General features: G+C 36.4%; 2 protein-coding genes across 2 annotated transcripts in view; one reads left to right on the plus strand and one right to left on the minus strand.

Annotated features, from left to right (window-relative positions):
• Positions 1 to 6,095, plus strand: part of kntc1 (kinetochore associated 1) — a 29,263-nt gene extending 23,168 nt beyond the window's left edge. The window contains exons 52-62 of the mRNA XM_015378798.1: positions 1,210 to 1,334; positions 1,430 to 1,565; positions 1,646 to 1,741; positions 1,911 to 1,967; positions 2,214 to 2,268; positions 3,021 to 3,084; positions 4,672 to 4,801; positions 4,897 to 4,986; positions 5,315 to 5,469; positions 5,745 to 5,847; positions 5,939 to 6,095. Of these exons, the coding sequence (XP_015234284.1) occupies positions 1,210 to 1,334; positions 1,430 to 1,565; positions 1,646 to 1,741; positions 1,911 to 1,967; positions 2,214 to 2,268; positions 3,021 to 3,084; positions 4,672 to 4,801; positions 4,897 to 4,986; positions 5,315 to 5,469; positions 5,745 to 5,847; positions 5,939 to 5,974 (1,047 nt within the window). The 3' untranslated portion in view covers positions 5,975 to 6,095. The remainder of the gene's footprint in view (positions 1 to 1,209; positions 1,335 to 1,429; positions 1,566 to 1,645; positions 1,742 to 1,910; positions 1,968 to 2,213; positions 2,269 to 3,020; positions 3,085 to 4,671; positions 4,802 to 4,896; positions 4,987 to 5,314; positions 5,470 to 5,744; positions 5,848 to 5,938) is intronic.
• A 2,369-nt stretch (positions 6,096 to 8,464) lies between these two features.
• On the minus strand, positions 8,465 to 9,453 carry LOC107087270 (hydroxycarboxylic acid receptor 2-like). The gene has a single exon (XM_015378753.1). It carries the CDS (start codon positions 9,451 to 9,453, stop codon positions 8,506 to 8,508), a length of 948 nt encoding a protein of 315 aa, XP_015234239.1. The 3' UTR covers positions 8,465 to 8,505.
• Positions 9,454 to 13,983: the final 4,530 nt, after the last annotated feature.

A 13,983-nucleotide genomic window follows, 5' to 3' on the forward strand; every position in this document is an offset into this window, starting at 1 on the left:
AGGTACAGGGTTGCTCATGTGCATTTTTATTTTACAGTGGAGAAGGCGTGTCTTTTCAAAAACTCACAAAAAAATCATCCACTAAACCTTTAATTTAATAAAATACTTTAAAGGTTAAGGTTGGGAGCGCCGGAACATGAAAATATTTAAGGGATGCTAATATCTAAAAACTTAATAGCATTATTCTTTTAAAATGCAAACTATACAAAAATACCTTTTTAGTAATGTTGACGTATTTAGCATATATAGCATAAATATTTAGCATACATAGTTGTAAAAGTCTGGTGTGATGTCATTTTCACATCTTGGAGGTTAATGGAACATAGGAAAAATGATGACCATTTCATTTGTTTGCATTTACCTTGCTGTTTCTAATGATGAGGAGATTTCTATTGAGTTAGACCGAAGGCAGCTTAGATAGCACATTATACTGCAGTTTGAAAACACTGGTGGTGAACTACCGATCCCATAACAGCCTGATAATAATATGAGATGCAGCCGCCTGTTGGTTGTATGAAAAGAGGTTGTGTGATGGTTCAGTCTAGGGCTGCAACTCAAGATTATTTTGCTAATCAATTATTTTGTCGATTAGTTTTTTGATTAATCAATTATTAATAGGATAGCACAAGGATCCTTAAAGAACACTTTCTATGAAATTAAACCAGGTGAAACTAATACTTTTCCCTTGAGGAGTTCTGGTTAGAGCATATTGACAGACAAAAACTTTTTGGTTTTTTATCTTCAATGCAAAATTTTCATTTTGATATAATCACTTCTCCAAGAGGGTCGCTCTATCAGCTAAAAGCAGGTTTTAGAGTCTATATCCAACTAATGATTAATCAATTACTAGATTAATTGATGATTATTTCAATAATTGATTAATCACGATTAATCCAATTAATTGTTTCAGTCCATGCATCACTGATTGTAGTTTGAAGGAACCCGCCTGAGTTGTTGGATTGTAGTTCTCTAGTCAGAGCTGAAACAACATTTATTCTATTCATAGGTGTATGATTTTTATTTTGTCCTTGTTTTAATCTGTTCTTTTATTTAACTCAATCCTTGGGTCATGTGGGTTTCTGAAGTTTCTGAATGAAGTTTTTTGTGTCTCTTTTTACGTCATTTCCAGTAAATAAGAAAAAATTATGAAAGAAAATATATGATTGATATCTTTACAATAAAAAATTATAAAACAAATGCTCTCTGCAGCCGCTCAGCTCATCAGGACCTCGCCTGACTTTCTGCCACCGAACACGAGTGCTGCTCTGTCTCATCCGCCTTGCTGACGCCGCGACTGTGGAGGCTCAGCTGCAGATCCCAAGGAGCAAACACGAGTGAGAAAGGGGGGGGCTGGAAAAATTAGAAACATCAGTTCTGTTATCAGAGGATGAACTAGAATTAATGCTCTGTGTTTTATGTTCTCATGCAGATACTATCTGAAGTCCTACATCTTTGTGTCTCAACTTGAGGCATTGAATATCCCCTACACCGTACAGGCCTTCATCAGCAGTCCCAAAGAGGGCTTGATTAAAGGACTGTGGAAGAACCACAGTCATGAGCCGCAGGTAGGGGGCATCAGAAAACGTCTGAGCTGTAGGTGTCTATTCTCTGTGCCAGTGAGCTTACCAGGTTGTTGTGGTTGCAGGCTGTGCGTCTGGTAGCTGACCTTTGTCTGGAGTACCAGGTCTATGATCCTCAGCTGTGGAATAGTCTGCTTCAAAAGCTGCTAGGTTTCAACCTGGTGAGGGTCCATGCATGGGTTTTTTCTCATTTTGCATAGCAATATTCTCTTTTTGTTTTTTCTTTTAGAGACGATAAAGTGACAGAGCTTTTAAAATGTTTTTGAAGGAATATATACCTATTTCCTGTTTGGTTTTAAAAACCTGTGTCTGTATGCATTTGCTCTGCAGATCAGCCACCTCCAGAAGGTGCTAGAAGCAGCTGTGGCAGTACCAACTTTATGGGAGGTATTTTTACAGGGACCTTGTTTCTTTTTCAAATAGATTTCTATTCTAAAAAAGCTTAATTTATTAAAAAAATACAAAGCATTAGACCTGTTAAATAGAAGTTATTGAATGCCCCATTCAATCAGATGTTTGGCCAAAACAAGTGGATTAAAAAAATAATAAAATTTACCATAACCACAACAGAAGATATAGTTTTACTTAAGCTAGGCTTAAAGTTCTGAGGTTTTGTATGCATTTTGTTTCCAGATCTCCAGTTTCTCCAGGACTTGGAGGAGTGCGATTCTGACACCTTTTGTCTCAGGTATGACATGTAAAACTTTAAGACAAACATAGACGAAAAGATAAATATTTCTGCCAGGAGTATGGATACATGTTTAACGGCATCTTGTTGATCTTTAGAATTATTTTACATATCTCCAAAACAGCAGTTTCTAACTCTCCATTTCTGCCTGCGTGGATTAGTGTGATAGAAATAAAAATGTTTCTTTGTCGGGTTTTTCAATGACAAATCTAATTGATAAAAGAAATCGTACATGTACAGGAAATACTTATAAAAATATGATGAGAAGAAAATCAAAAACTTAAATTAAATAGTATAGTAAAGGGTAAAAGTTCAGATGAAAACTAGCATACACAGATCAAATTAAAAAGAACAAAATCAAAATAAAAAGAAAGCTGCTGCATCTTTCCAGAGAAGGGAACAAGAATTGGGAGGAAAAACACAGTGAGAGACGATAAAACTACAGATAGATGAGTAGAAATATTGATTCAGCCTGTTAGAGCTGTTATCTCACAGATATTAACATAGAGTATTGTAACATCTGGATTGTCTACATTAGAGAAATCTCTATTCTTTTGCACTAAGGGATGTGACAAAAATTTACTATCTTCTTCCTGTGTTGCTAAAAAAAAAAAAAGTGTTGAGGGTTTTTTTTTTTTTCCCAAGGAAGCAATGAGAATTCTCTATAAAGCCTTTAATGATTGTAGTTGTTTCTCTTTCATGTTCCTTAATTGTTTTTTTGTTTTTTTTCCGATTTCTTTTCCTGATGACAGCATCGGTTCCTTTGAGCCCGGACCAACAAGCTATGCTCTACAGGTCTTTTGTTCTGCTGTTGAAGTAGGTGTATTTCATGCAGACTCTGAAGTACTAACACTGCTTATATGAGATATTTAATCTGCATTTACTCTGAGATATTTGAAGGCAAACTAAAATATGTCTCATATCATTGATTTATTCATAACTCCACTGCATCAGTCTAACAAGACCAGATAAGGTTGAGCAAGTATTTGATTCTTTGTTCTGGTGCTTTTTGGAAATTATGTTTTGACTTTTCCAGGTCATTACAAGTATGGGGAAAAATAGTCTGCAAAAAAACATGCCTTGCCAAAGTTTTATACCCTTTAACTTTTTCATATTTTGGCCAGAGATTTCTCTATTGTGCATAAAAATCTGAAAGGTGTGGTGTGTATTCGTTTTGACCCCCTTTAGTCTCCATTTCATACCTCAACCTGTGGCTGTGGTTAAAACTGTAGATTTAATGGGCCACAAATCATACTGAACGCGATTTGAGCAGCAAAGAAGCATCTGCTGCTTCATCTTTGTCCACATTAAGGTCAAGTAAAGTGTGTCCAGATGTGCAGCTCCTGTGTTCAATGGCAGAAAGTGTCTTTGCTATATTGGTTGTGATAAATCGGCAAAAAATTAGTTTTAATTTTTTTAAAGTGAGAAAGTCCACCTCAAAACATCGTCTGTGCAGTCACTTCATCAAGATTTATGATGCTGCCTTTAAAATAGTATTTCACTGTCGGAAGCGCTCAGACCCCCGCATACCGGTTAGCGTTATGCTAACCGGTATGCAGTAGTAGATGTTAGCGTTTTTCAGGTATGTGGTCCAAACTGCAAGCATTAGAATAATAAAAGCGAACATATTTTACCGGCAGGTTTCGACATTTAAGTTAATTAAGGCATTAATAATCAGTTTCAGTGGAGTGATCATAGTGCTCCCTTTTCTTTATGCATTAAAAAAAAATCTCCTTGCCTTTTATGTAGGGCTGAAACAATTAATCGAAGTATTAATTGATTTTTGAAAGAATTGTCAACTGACTTATTGATCATTTATTCGTTACCAGGAGTATAGAGACTCTAAAACATGCCTTTATCTTACAGAGAAGCCAAGTTAGAGCAGTAATTATACCAACATTGTAAAATGTATATATAAACATTGGGCATTTAGGAAAACTTTTTCGTCTGTCAATATGCTCTATACAGAACTCCTCAAGCAAAAAAAGCTTCAGTTTCACCTGCTTAAATTTCATAAAAAGTATTTAAGGAACCTTTGGCTTATTAATTGATTAATGAGGGAAAAAATCATTCTGAAGCGAGACGCTCAGATGCTTAATTGCTATGAGGCGCTGCTCAGATGCTTTAAGATGGGCTACAGGAACTTTTCATGCACCTTAAAGCACTTTGACCTTAGACTTTACATATAAACCGGCTGTTTCTGCTGCTCAAATCCCACTCGGTGTGAATGTAGCATAAACCATTCAGTTGTAGCTCCCACTCTGTTTTTGTCACAATTCTCTACTTAACTTTTACCTGCAGAGATGCAATCAATTGAAAATATCACTTTTGTCTGTTTTGTAGACTTATGTTTAATATAGTGATGGTATTAGCACTATAATTCTATATTTTTATGTTCTGAAGGTGTCCCTTCCTGCTGAATCTGGACCTGATGGGAATTGCAAATCGCTTTGTTCAGTTTAATCTTCCTGCCTTTGCTTTGGGAACCCTGCTTCTCATCACCTGTCCGACTAAAAAGGCACAGCAGATCCAGGCAAGTGAATTAATATCCATTTTTACTAATGAAAATGTATTTTCAGGGTTGTTTTGTATTTTTTAATAACCAGATGCTGTTTCTGCTGTTTCCAGGACTTTCTGTCCATGTGCAACCCAGTGGCTGTCCTGGAGCAGGTGGATGAATTTATGAGCACTGGTGAATTGGCAGGAATGCCTTCACAGGTCACTGATCTTTCTGTTTTGTCACTAGTTTAATGTCTTTTACCCTGATTTTCTTCTTTGTGTCAATTCAGTACTGTAAAAAGGTACTTCCTTTCAAAGCTATCTTGATATGAGTCATTGATTATTAGGTTACCAAAAAGCTGAACAGGAAATTATGCTGTATGTGTTTGATGGTGTGAAGTTAAAGAAGCTGTTTGCAATTGTATCAAACTCTTCAAGGCACCACATTGTTAACATGGATGAAATAAACAGGAATACAATTAAGTCTTTTTAACAGATTTATTTATTGTTTCCTGAAAACCAGTATGTTTCTTGTTTGTTCTTTCAGATCAGAGAGACTGTATTCAAATTCATCAGCCAAAACGGACAGCACCAGAAACTGTTGAAAACAAAATACTTCGACCGCCTGAAGCAGCTGGTTGTATCCAGTGGTAAACCCGAGCAGGTGAAGGAGTTGGTGGACTGTCTGATCAGCCAGAACTGGTACGGCATCATTCTTTAGTCATTTCATTTTTTAAATCTGCTGTATATATTTCTCTTATCTTTAATATAAATTAATAAGGCCATACAACACAAAAAAATGGGTTAGACATTTGAAAAACAGGGACACAGAAACAGGCTTCTGTTATAGGACTATTTTATATAAAATTGCCCCAAGATGTAGTTTTTAAATGTGTTAGATTGTTGCTCTATGAATCATGCAGAGCTTCAGTATTTTTAATCAGTGATATTTGAAATGTGTTAATTCTTCTCTTCAGTCAGGATGATGCTGATTTGCTCACTCGTGAATACCTGAAGCACAGAGAGCAGCAACGCGGGAAAACGCTGCCTAACGGCTCGCATTCAGAGGGCTGCCTGAAGGTACTTTCATATACTTTCATATAAGCAACCTGTTACTATTCTGTGCTGGTGATAAACCAAACTTATTGCTGTTTTTATTTCATTTGTCCAGGAGTTTGTCAACATGACGAATGGCGTATGTGGATAAAGCATCATTGTTTTTAATGTTATATTTAAACATTCTGTCTCTGCCTTCACTCAACTGAGACGCAGTATTTGCACTCAACCTGTGTTCTATATATTGTTCATTTAATGTAGAATAAACTCTTCTTTCTTGAAAGTTTCTTTAAGCTTTTTTTTTTCTTTTTTTAATGAAAGAATTAAAAAAGATGGTGTCTGGATTTTACGCCTTAACATCTTTTGATGAAAGAAGAAAAGACCAGAAATCTGCATCAGCCAGGAAAAGTTTAACTGGTTCATCTTTAACAGACTTTGCTTTTAAAGAGTCTGTGTTTAGCAAAAAACTATCTAGTTCTGGTCTGGCAAAGTCTTAGACTTTAAAAATGAGACTGTGTGAGGGATTTGCACAAACAAGCCAGAAAACCACAGATTTTTTTTAAAAAAAAGTCTTAATTTATTCCCAAAATGTAAAAAAAAAAAAAAAAAATTATAAACTGGGCCCAAACACAGAGGTCAACAAAACAGAATTCAATTCAGGCTTTAACATAAAGAACTCAAGCACAAACTTACCTAACAAACAAGACATGAGAGAAACTTAAATAGTGGCTGATCAGACCACTGTTGACACACAAGGGGGATAACTGATTAATAAACAAATAAACTTAATTAAACAGATACATACTGGCCAGACACTAAATTCACTAAAATTTTAAATTTAACTAATTAACAAAATTACCCAAACAAAGGATATTTAAACAAATGATAAACAAATTTCCCTTCCCATTACAAATGGTTTGACCAACTGATTAGCCTGCAGCAACCAATTGAGGAAAGCTGGAGCTCATTGCAGCCATCCACCAGCAGATCCCAAGGAAACTGGCAACTCAAAGAAAAGAAATTAATCAATTGCATCTTGACAAAAAAAACCAACAACCTGACAAAGTTAACTAAATGTGTGCACTGCAAAAACTGTCAAAACTTAAAGTCAGGCTAATGAAAATATATGAAGTGTGCAACTAATCTTGAAAATGAAAAATGTAAGAGTTACCACTCAGCTTCAGAGTGTGACAGCAGGCTGTCACAGACTAAAATAAAAGAAAGCTCTTAAAAATAATAATAGTTCTAAATAATATATACAGTGTCAATGTATTTTACGCAAAAACTACTTTTTTTTTTGCTTAGATTTCCAAAAATCCTAATCTAATAGGGGGAAAAAACAGAAAAGTTTAATTTGAAAAATTCTATAATTTTCAGATCATGTAGGATACCAAATCGAATAAATTTTCCATTTAAAAAATCCTTTATTGTCAAAAAATTGGCTAGATTCAGCTAATTAAAAAAGCTAAAGTAAAACAGGAAAATTAAAAAAAAAATTGATGTTGGAGATTATTACCGGTAGTTATCCAGGACATACAGTAGTTATTTCAAAAAAACAATCCATTGCCCTTTGTTTCCAAGTTTGAAGATATTTTGCTTCCCGTCCAGGAAGCTTTTTCAATTCAAAATGTCAGAAATGGCGTTGAATTCAAAGCTTTATAGGGTAGTCCAAAATACCTTGTTCTGGCTTAGAAGACATGCAATTGAACCGGAAGAATGGATCCGCACCTTAGGAATGGGGAGTCGTTTGGGTTCTTTGTTAGACTGCAATTCGCGGTACAGGTCTATGCCTCTTAAAGGGGGGCGTTAGGGGCATTGTTGGCCTGACTGACCAGGTAAGATGTTTTGGTCCCTTGCATGGTTGTGGGGGTTTATATGACCGTGGGAAGGAATCAACTCTATTGCTGCATTATAGGTTTTTGAGAGTTGAAACCCGAGTCCGCCGTCTCTGTTCAAGGTTGCTGTTTCTCTCTTAACATAGATGGGTGGACTCAGGTTTCAGCTCTCAATCCAGATGAATGCAAATCTACACCAGTCTATTTAGTTGTGTTAAATTATTTTGTTGAAGCTCAAAGAAAAATTGTTTTATCCTTCAGTTCTAAACCACAAAAGCCCAAATACATTTAAAAGAAAACAAATTTGCTTAGTCTCCTTATTTTGACTTCGTCAGATTAGTAGGAGTGGGCAGAAATTACATGGGTTGCAACTGAAAGATAAGACAGGTTTATTTGTAGTCTGATAATTGTGCAGCTTAATCTTTACAGACATTTGCTGCATCCAAATGTTTTTTTTTTTTTTTTTATTAAGATCTGTGCTATTCAGAAAATATTTGGCACTTAAAGCCCTGGCAGCCCAGGTATACTGTAAATACAAACCTACAAAAAAGTTGCATCAAAATAAGGTACTTGGTGAAAAAAAAAAGTACTAATAAAATTCCTGTAGAATACTTAGAAAAGACATAGAACTTAATTCATGGTAGTGTTGTAAACAAGCTGTGTGGTTACGCAAAAAAAAAAAAAAACTCAAATAAGAGCAGTGCAGAAAATAGAATAGAAACACCGGTATACCGGAATAGAAAATGCATAGCTGTAAAGGAAGGAACAATGTGCATCTTATTTTCCTTTTCATTCAAAAACCATGCTAACTGGGGATACATGACTCCTTTCTCATGGGATTGTAGTCCTAAATCTGCAGATCTGAACCCATCTCACGTGTTTTTCTTTCTGTGCTCTCACCGGTTGCTGTCTGGGGCAGATGCAGAGTTTTCCTACAGATGTTCTTAAAAGCTGGGCTGGAGAAATAGTAGACCACGGGGTCCAGCACGCTGTTAATATATGTCAAACTGATGGTGATGTAGAAAACTGTGGTTGGCTCCTCCATATCAGCACACTTAAAGCCTTGGGACATCTTGATCCACATGGCAAGCACAGTAATGTTGCTTGGAAGGAAGCAGAGGATGAACAGCACCACCACCACCACGATGAAGTACAGAGCTTTTCTAAACTTGGCCTGGTGGGCCAGCTGTCTCCTCCTCAGGTGGCTGATGATGTGGAAGGTGCAATAGAGAATGACTAGCAGAGGCATGTAGAAAGAGAAGAGAAACGTGAACTTATGCCAGGACAGGTTTCCTTTGGTCTTCGTGTCCACAATGAAGCTTTCGCAGTAGGTGGTGTTGATGTGTTGCAGCGAGAAGACATGGACTGTCATTGTGATGGGGACCAGCCACAGCCCAAGCGCTCCCACCATAGCTTTACCCACACTTAGAGAGTTGATGGGATGGTGAGGATGCACCACACGCATGTACCTGTCCAAGGCGATAGCCATCAAGAAGAAGGTGCTCCCGCTGCGATTCATGGCCAGCATGAAGAGGCTAATTTTGCAGACTGCTTCACTGAACCTCCATCTGATCCCTGAGAGATAATAGCTGATGCGGAGGGGGAGAGCCAGGATGAGCATGAAGTCAGTCACTGCCAGGTTGAAGAGCAGCACAGTGCTGCTTTTCCAAGGCCTCAGTTGGAAGCAAAAGATGAACAGAGCCAAACCATTTCCAACCAGACCCAGGATGCACTCGGTGACCAGTAGCGGAGGGAGCACTCTAGTCAGCACGGCACCACTGAAGTTGCACAGCATGTTGATGTTCCGTGTTGCTTTGATGCCTGCAGAGGAGAGAATGAGCCCAGATAATACCCCACCCATTTGGAAAGAGGAAAAAAAGAAAAAGAAAAAAAAAATAAACAAAATCATGGTAGTTGTGTAGTTTCAGTTTTTGGGGGAAGCCAAAAATGTTACTTTATACTAACATTTAATGAAACCTTTTTGCACATGCTTTTTTAAAATAACAAGGCTTCTTTTATTTCTGATCATGTTACTGTTTAGAGCCACAGTCCAGCTAAATCAAACCCATTGATCAAATTGGATTAAAAGCTTCTTAACATTGTACACAAGTTATTTTAGAGAGAATAAATTCCTACCACTCAGTGACAGCACTTCTCATTTTTGCAGCAGCTATTTTTTCCTCTTACAAGAAACATTTCTACCACAAAGTATGCAGTCTCCTCAAACAGAAATAGACGCATTAATAATAGAAACTCCCCCAGAGTGAGGAGACAAAAGTTTGTTTTGCCACAGAATTCAAAGCACAGCAGCCCTTACAAGACAAATTTTCCACAAAGCATGATACTGCATAACAAAAGTTTTGATAGATTTTGTGCTTTTCCAGATTCTCTCAAATTGAAACCAGCAGAATTTAATTCTGGTCTAGAGTTAAAACTTACATCTGTGCATCTGCTTCCCTTCTGCAGGTCAGCCACCTCCGAAATGTGCTGAAACTAGGTGTGGCAGTACCAACTTTATAGGAAATTTTGTTACAGGGAATCCATTTCTGTTTCCAAATACATACCTATGCTAATAATAATAATTATTATTATATAAAAAAAAATAATGTAGTGATGCAGACAAGTGTTATTCACACTTTGCTTTTTGGAAAGCAGAAAACAGGTTTAAATTTACATTACTTTCAATGTAAAAGTCAATATTGACATTCAAGCAAGAAAACCCATCTAAAAATTGCTGACCAACTTTTTGCATGGGATGAAGAAGACCACAGGCTTAAAGCAGAAGGATGATCAGGCAGAAGAAAGTCTGGACAGAGCCAGTAGACAGTCCTAGTGATGTGGAAGACCTCCAGCCTTTTTCCAGTACAAAAGACTAACTTCCATTACCATACAGAGTCCTGTCATCTGCAGCAGTATTTGATGCCTCTGCAGTCATTGGGTGCATCAAAGATGGACAAGAAGTTGAGTACAGAGAGCTGATAAACCGCTTTGTTTCATGGTGGGGAAACAATCCGCTGATTCTGAATGTCAACAAAACAAGGGGGATTATTGTAAGTTTCAGAAGAAAACTAAACAAGTTGAATACTGTTCACATCATGGGAGAAGTGGAGGTCAGGGGCGTCAGCTGAGCCAATACTATACAGGGGCACAATAGGGCACAAAAAATTATATTTTTGGCTATTATTTAATTTTAAAAAAGCATGGGCGCAGATAATTAATGCAAGCATGCGAGCAAATATTTTACAGCACTTATTTTTTTTTATTATTAAGTCTCATAAATGAATAGTACAATCAGATTGTTATTTTCTGCATCATTAAATATCTACCTGAACCAAACTGAATTGAATTGGCCCACTTGTGAACTTAACCATATATCTCTAATCCACTACTGATGAAGGAACAATTTATCTTAATTAAATATCTGTCAGCAAACATGAACTTGAAAATTGAATACTGGAAATGTGCAACCGTAAAAGGAAAAACACCTCTACATGCATACGTGTCTGTGTTTATCATTTCTATTTCGGCCCATCCTATGAAGGTGCCATGGTGATGATCCTCAGCTCAGCGACACAGAGGAGAGAGGAAGTGGAACATATTCTTTAAAATTTATAACTGCATTATCTGATAATGACAAGCTTAAGTGAAACCTTATTTTGGGGGAGGAGAATTCTGTTAAAGTAATCCTAAAGGTTATTTAAAAGTGGTCAGAGAGGACAGGGTTGTGAGGAAATAATGCTATTTCTTCACATTCAGTGCACAAGGTCCAAAGCATGAAGATGAGAATGTGTGGGACTATTCACTAATCACTGTAACCCATCCCCAGATCAGCGGAAGAGCGTGGTGACATGCTTTTTTTTTTTATCATATCCTAATTTCTTAGATACGCAACATAAATCAATGTGATTATCACAAATCCAGTCACTAAATTTATTAATTTAATTTGTTTTAAGTAGATTATCAAGATTTACTAATTTAGGATTCTTTTCTAATTTATTTGATTTTGTTCATGGGCAAAACACTGTCTGGATGGAGTAATCAGTGGGTAACAGTAGAGAAGCTGTAGAGAGGAGTATTAAAATACGACTCTGCTTCCTGGTCTGCAAACTAGGTTGTCAGGATTTTGACCAGTTTCTTTAGAAAGAAGAATAGCACATTTCAAAGTGGGATGGATGCGGTTTCTCCAAATCAGACCAGGTTTACCTAAAAAAGATTGCAATTATTAATGTAGCCAACTCAAGCAACTATTTTCTCCTTCACCATCTTCCCCTTTTGCAATTGTAGCACTGTTCCTCTGTATTTTAAATACATTCTTCTTTTTTTTTTCATTTCTGAATTAGAATCTCTAGTTCCAGCAGGGTTAAAAATGTCACGCACGTTAGAGTTGATTGAGTTTTCCGACTTTAGGCTTGATCAATTTAGAGTTGCTTATTTCAATCTGAGTTTGTTAAACCTACTTCGTAAAACGGACCCCTGGCCTGTACCCAAATTCTCTGTCATAGAAGAAAGATTTTCTACTAACATACTGGATATTAATCCTTTAAATTTCTTCTTCCCCACTAGATACCTGACACAGTGACACCACAGCCAAATCAGAGGTTGGGTAAGGCAGGGAAGTCTGTTGCAGAGATGTTGGAGGCCCCCAACCGTACAAACCTGACGCCAAAGAGCAGAAAGCCCTGGAGAACTCAGTGGCAAAGTGGATAGGGCGTTCTGGCCTGCCTGCAAGGACCATTGAGAATGAAGACTTTGTGGATATGATGAAACAAGCCGAAAATAGGTTTAATGTGTATGGTGTGATAAAAGTTAAAAAGAGAATCAGTGTGTTAAGTTCTATTCTGCACAGCGTTATATAAATAAAAAAGGGAAAAAGAGAAGCTGTGTGTGAAGAATTTTTATCCTGTACAGTGTGATATATCCGTTAAAAAATAGCAGTGCCTATCTATTATTTACAGTGTTGACCTAAATGACAAAAATGACTATAATTTGACTAAGACTAAAATAGATTTTTGTCATTTAGACTAAGACTAAAACCAAATCGGGAAGGCAATGACTAAATATGACTAAGACTAAAATTGATTTTCGTCATTTAGACTAAGACTAAAATTAAATTGGGAAGGCAATGACTAAATATGACTAAGACTAAAATTGATTTTTGTAATTGTGACTAAGATTAAGATAACATTTTAAAAAGCTGATGAAATTAACACTGCTATAGTGTTTTCCTGTTGCCTGGTCTGTTTGTATGAAAAAATTCTCCACTCTGTTAAGAATTGCTTGGCTTAGTTGCTTGGCCTCGATATTACAGACACAAAATGGATTCCTAACAAATTCTATATCAATCCTGATTTAATTTTTTTTAAATAAAAAAAAAAAAAAAAAACTTGCAATTTTCTTTTCTTTGCTTTACTTGAGTCATTTTATGTGGGGGTATGTATAACTTTCACTCCACTACATTTCAAAGTGAAATATTTTACTTTCCACTCCACTACATTTCCAGGAAGCTGATAGCCTAGTGAACTAGCCCCACCTGCCAGCGGCCAAAATCAATTTTGCCTGCAACATTTAATATCCCATTTAGTCTGGTTTATCAGGCTAGGAAGCTGATAGTTCCTTGCTCCTTTCATTTCAACATAAGATTGCAGCCCTTAGGACTGAATTTGGACACTACTTTTTAAGGAATATCCCTGACATTCCACAAACATGAGAAACTCATGGCAGATATTATTTGTAGTTTATAATTTTATTAAGTCGTTAGTTGTTGCCATGTGGTCTAGTAATTCAATTGGATTAGTTCTCAAAATTAGTTGTGGTTTCCTTGTGGTAATAGATTCAACCTTAAACCTTTTAATCCATAATAAAAGTGTGAGGAGAAGACACTCCTGCTTTCTTTTTTATTTGTTTTTAAATAAGAAATAGTAATCATTATAGCTGCCCTTATTTTTTTGTGGCATTTTTATGCTGAAGTTTTTTTTATAGGTGACGTAGGTGGTTCTACGCATCAATAAATAAGGTGGTTTCTGAAAGTTTCAAGGCTGTTTAAAATTACTCTCAAAATTAGACAGAAATGTTCTGATGTTTGAAAATTTGATTTGCATTTTTGAATACTTATGTACTTTTCAATGCATGTACTTTTGAATAATTAACTATTTTCAAAATTGTAACAATCTTGGTTCTGTTGTTTTTCTTTAAGTTTTCTTTTTCAAGTTTAGCCAGGTTTTTCATTGTTTTCTAGCTTTTTTGGTGTGTCTGGATTCATTTGAGTTGCTTGGGTTTTTCTGTCTGTCCTCTGCTACTCCCTCTGCAGTCCCTCTTTGCTGGTTCC

Source organism: Cyprinodon variegatus, unplaced genomic scaffold, assembly GCF_000732505.1.
Source record: "Cyprinodon variegatus isolate N-32 unplaced genomic scaffold, C_variegatus-1.0 Scaffold178, whole genome shotgun sequence".
Taxonomy (NCBI): Eukaryota; Metazoa; Chordata; class Actinopteri; order Cyprinodontiformes; family Cyprinodontidae; genus Cyprinodon; species Cyprinodon variegatus.